We start from the raw sequence: 3,037 nt of genomic DNA on the forward strand, positions 1-3,037 counted from the left end.
AAAAGTGTTTTTTGACATTTCACTGAATGACATCTGTTTTTGTGGACGCTGTTACCACAAGATAAAAATACAGATTTTTTTGACTATTGAAGAACAAGATTCTCCCTTTGCATCATCACTTAAGGGGTCCCTAGGGTTCCTTTTGATGATGTCACATATTGTGTGTGACTATCACTTTTTATTATGATTTAAAAGCACCATGTTGATCTTATTACACTGAATGATATCCAAGGAATTGAAAATCCGGACAAAAGTCCCCAGATGATTTGAATATCAAAACAAAATGGTAATGAAACGTGCTTTTGATACAATAACAAGAACACTTCTAGAATTATGCCCAGAGAGTGAAAAAATAATTTTGTTCGTCATTTTGCATAATTATTCAAGGATGTATTGATGATTTTTAAGTTCGGACCATTACACTGAATGACGTTTTTGCACTTTATGAGATTATTTAACACATACATTAACATTTATTTTTCTTTAAATGTTACTGAAATGAGACACCAGACTATGCTGTTTATCAGCATAACATTCAAAATTCACTAATTTACTTTTTTGATAGTTAAATGAGTGCGGAACAAAAAAAATGCACGTCTCGTCTTTGACCCCTGTGTGTGTTACCTTCTGTGTGTGTGTGTGTGTGTTACCTTCTGTGTGTCGGGGTCGATCAGCCAGTTCCAGGCTCCTGTAGCGGTACACACTGACACCACGATCAGGATCACTGGAACACACACACACACACACACACTTTCTTTAACCCAAGGCAAATTACAAAGAGGTCCTACATACCAGAATACACAAAGTCAATGTGGAATGATGGGGTACCACTGTATCCAAAGGGGTCCATATACATTCTGGGGGGCTTGTACGCAAGAATGAACATTAGTATGCACACACACACACACACTAGACTTACGGCAGGCATAACACACACTGTGTTCTCTCTCTCTCTCTCTCTCTCTCACACACTCACACACTCACTCACTCACTCACTCACTCACTCACTCACACACACACACACACACTCACACACACACACACACACACACTCACACACACACACACCGGGTGAACTTACTTCTCCAGCGGCCGGTGGCGGGTTGTAAGCAGGATACATACTCTGTCAGTCGCCTCTCGAAGGCCTTCAGGTCTACAACACACACACACACACACACACACACACACACACACAGATTGATTTATTTATTTGGGAGGACCAATATGTATTGAGAAACAATACAGCGCCCCCTAACAATATTAAAATAGCAATAATGTGTCTTCTACATAAATACAAAAGTTATACTGATTTTAAGCCTATTCGGGGGTACAAAACACACACACACACACACACACACACACACACACACACACACACACACACACACACACACACACACTGCATCTGAGTGACACCTGTCTGCCATGCTAAACTAGGATGACCAGACCGCCAGTTGACCACGTTTTCAGGACTCCTCCTTTCCTTTCCTTCCCTGCTCTTGTCCTCTGCCCAAAACCGCTGACCTAAATGGGTCAAACGTGTCAACACCAACTGTAGTTTTGTTCTAGATGACAACAGACATTGACATGCCGTGTAGAGCTCTAGCGTTGACCTGCCATTGCCTTTGGACACTCACAAGTCATTGAGACGTTAGCTGTGTTGCTAGCACAGTCAGCTAACTTCAGTTGGCCTTACCACAATCCATGTAAATCCATTCCGCATTGACCAAGTGTGTAGTTTTAGCTCTATAGTAAAGCGCCACCACTAATCCGTTTCAGTTTTTAATCGCAAAGAAAACGAACAAAATAGCTCATACAACGACGCTACAACACAAGTTAGCCACAGCTACTGCCTGGGTTCAGCTGAGTCGACAGCTTGAGTTCAGCAACGAGAGAAGCTTTCGACAGATATACAACACCAGCCGGACAAAAGGCTTTCTTATACTTGTTGAGTGTCTGGAGATATAACAAAATCGTTCTGCAATAATGTGTATTAGGATCGTGTTTACCTTCTGCCTGCTCCAGCGAGTTCATGATGACTTCCACTCGGCTTCAGTTCCGCTGCGTGCGTGCGTCCCCAGGCCTTCAGACGCACACGCACGCGCACTGCACGACGATTGGCCGACTGCTGAAAGACATGCGCTGATTGGCTGGTGGTTTTGGCCGTGTTCGATTGGAGCGCTTCCGCTTTAAATGCCCATAACCCGAATTATACTCCTAGAATCGATGAATTAACTGCAATAACATTAGCTCTAGATTAGAATATATACAGACAAATTAACTATTATCACTGCAATAACTGCACCACTACGTTATGGAAACACTGCTATGCGTTTTCTTCTGTAGGCTACATTGGAAACAGTGAGTGTAAAGTGCACTGCAGTGAGTGCAAATATTCCACCTCTGTACTGTAGTTCAAGATTTCAGTGACATGGAAGTAGAAATGGAAGTAGACCTACTCTTACATATTATATATAACAGTGTATACAATTCTACCTCATAAGGAAGGCCTGTGGAACAACTGGTGTGGCGTTGAAATGAGCCTACATCAGCAAGACTATGTATACTGGATTAGGCTATAGATAATATAAATATTGAAATTACATCAAAGTAGGCTACACACATCTGGAATGGATTAGGCTATAAAGGCCTACATCTACAATAGGCTACATATAAACCAGTCTGTTCAGCTTCCGCAATACAGGCAGCGCTGGCTACAGTGAGTGTAATGGTGGCAGCATACACTATAATAATAATAGACCAAGGCCTCTGTGATGTGGTACAGTATCTGGTATGACATATAGCTGCCTACTCCCCGAGTGCGTCTTAATATGCGACCTTGCCTCCTCCACTTGCGCTTGTCTCCTGGCCCCGCCTCCTGGCCCCTCCTCCGTGGAGAAAACGATAAAGTTTCCCAGCTGTCAGCCTAGCCACAGCAACTTTTGAGGGAATGCTTTTCATTCACCATCCCAATTGCAAAAGAGAAAAAGACTCTTTTGCAAGATATTGAAATATAATGCTGTTGTCAGTGATGTCA

The 3,037-nt window shown here is 42.5% G+C and overlaps 1 protein-coding gene across 1 annotated transcript in view; it reads right to left on the reverse strand.

The window, feature by feature from the left end:
- The window catches only part of cnep1r1 (CTD nuclear envelope phosphatase 1 regulatory subunit 1), a 6,621-nt gene extending 4,512 nt beyond the window's left edge, over positions 1 to 2,109 (reverse strand). Inside the window, exons 1-3 of the mRNA XM_063190510.1 lie at positions 2,010 to 2,109; positions 1,082 to 1,153; positions 651 to 724 (exon numbers count right to left, since the gene is read on the reverse strand). Of these exons, the coding sequence (XP_063046580.1) occupies positions 651 to 724; positions 1,082 to 1,153; positions 2,010 to 2,034 (171 nt within the window). The 5' untranslated portion in view covers positions 2,035 to 2,109. The remainder of the gene's footprint in view (positions 1 to 650; positions 725 to 1,081; positions 1,154 to 2,009) is intronic.
- Positions 2,110 to 3,037: the final 928 nt, after the last annotated feature.

Source organism: Engraulis encrasicolus, chromosome 23 (assembly GCF_034702125.1).
Source record: "Engraulis encrasicolus isolate BLACKSEA-1 chromosome 23, IST_EnEncr_1.0, whole genome shotgun sequence".
NCBI lineage: Eukaryota > Metazoa > Chordata > Actinopteri > Clupeiformes > Engraulidae > Engraulis > Engraulis encrasicolus.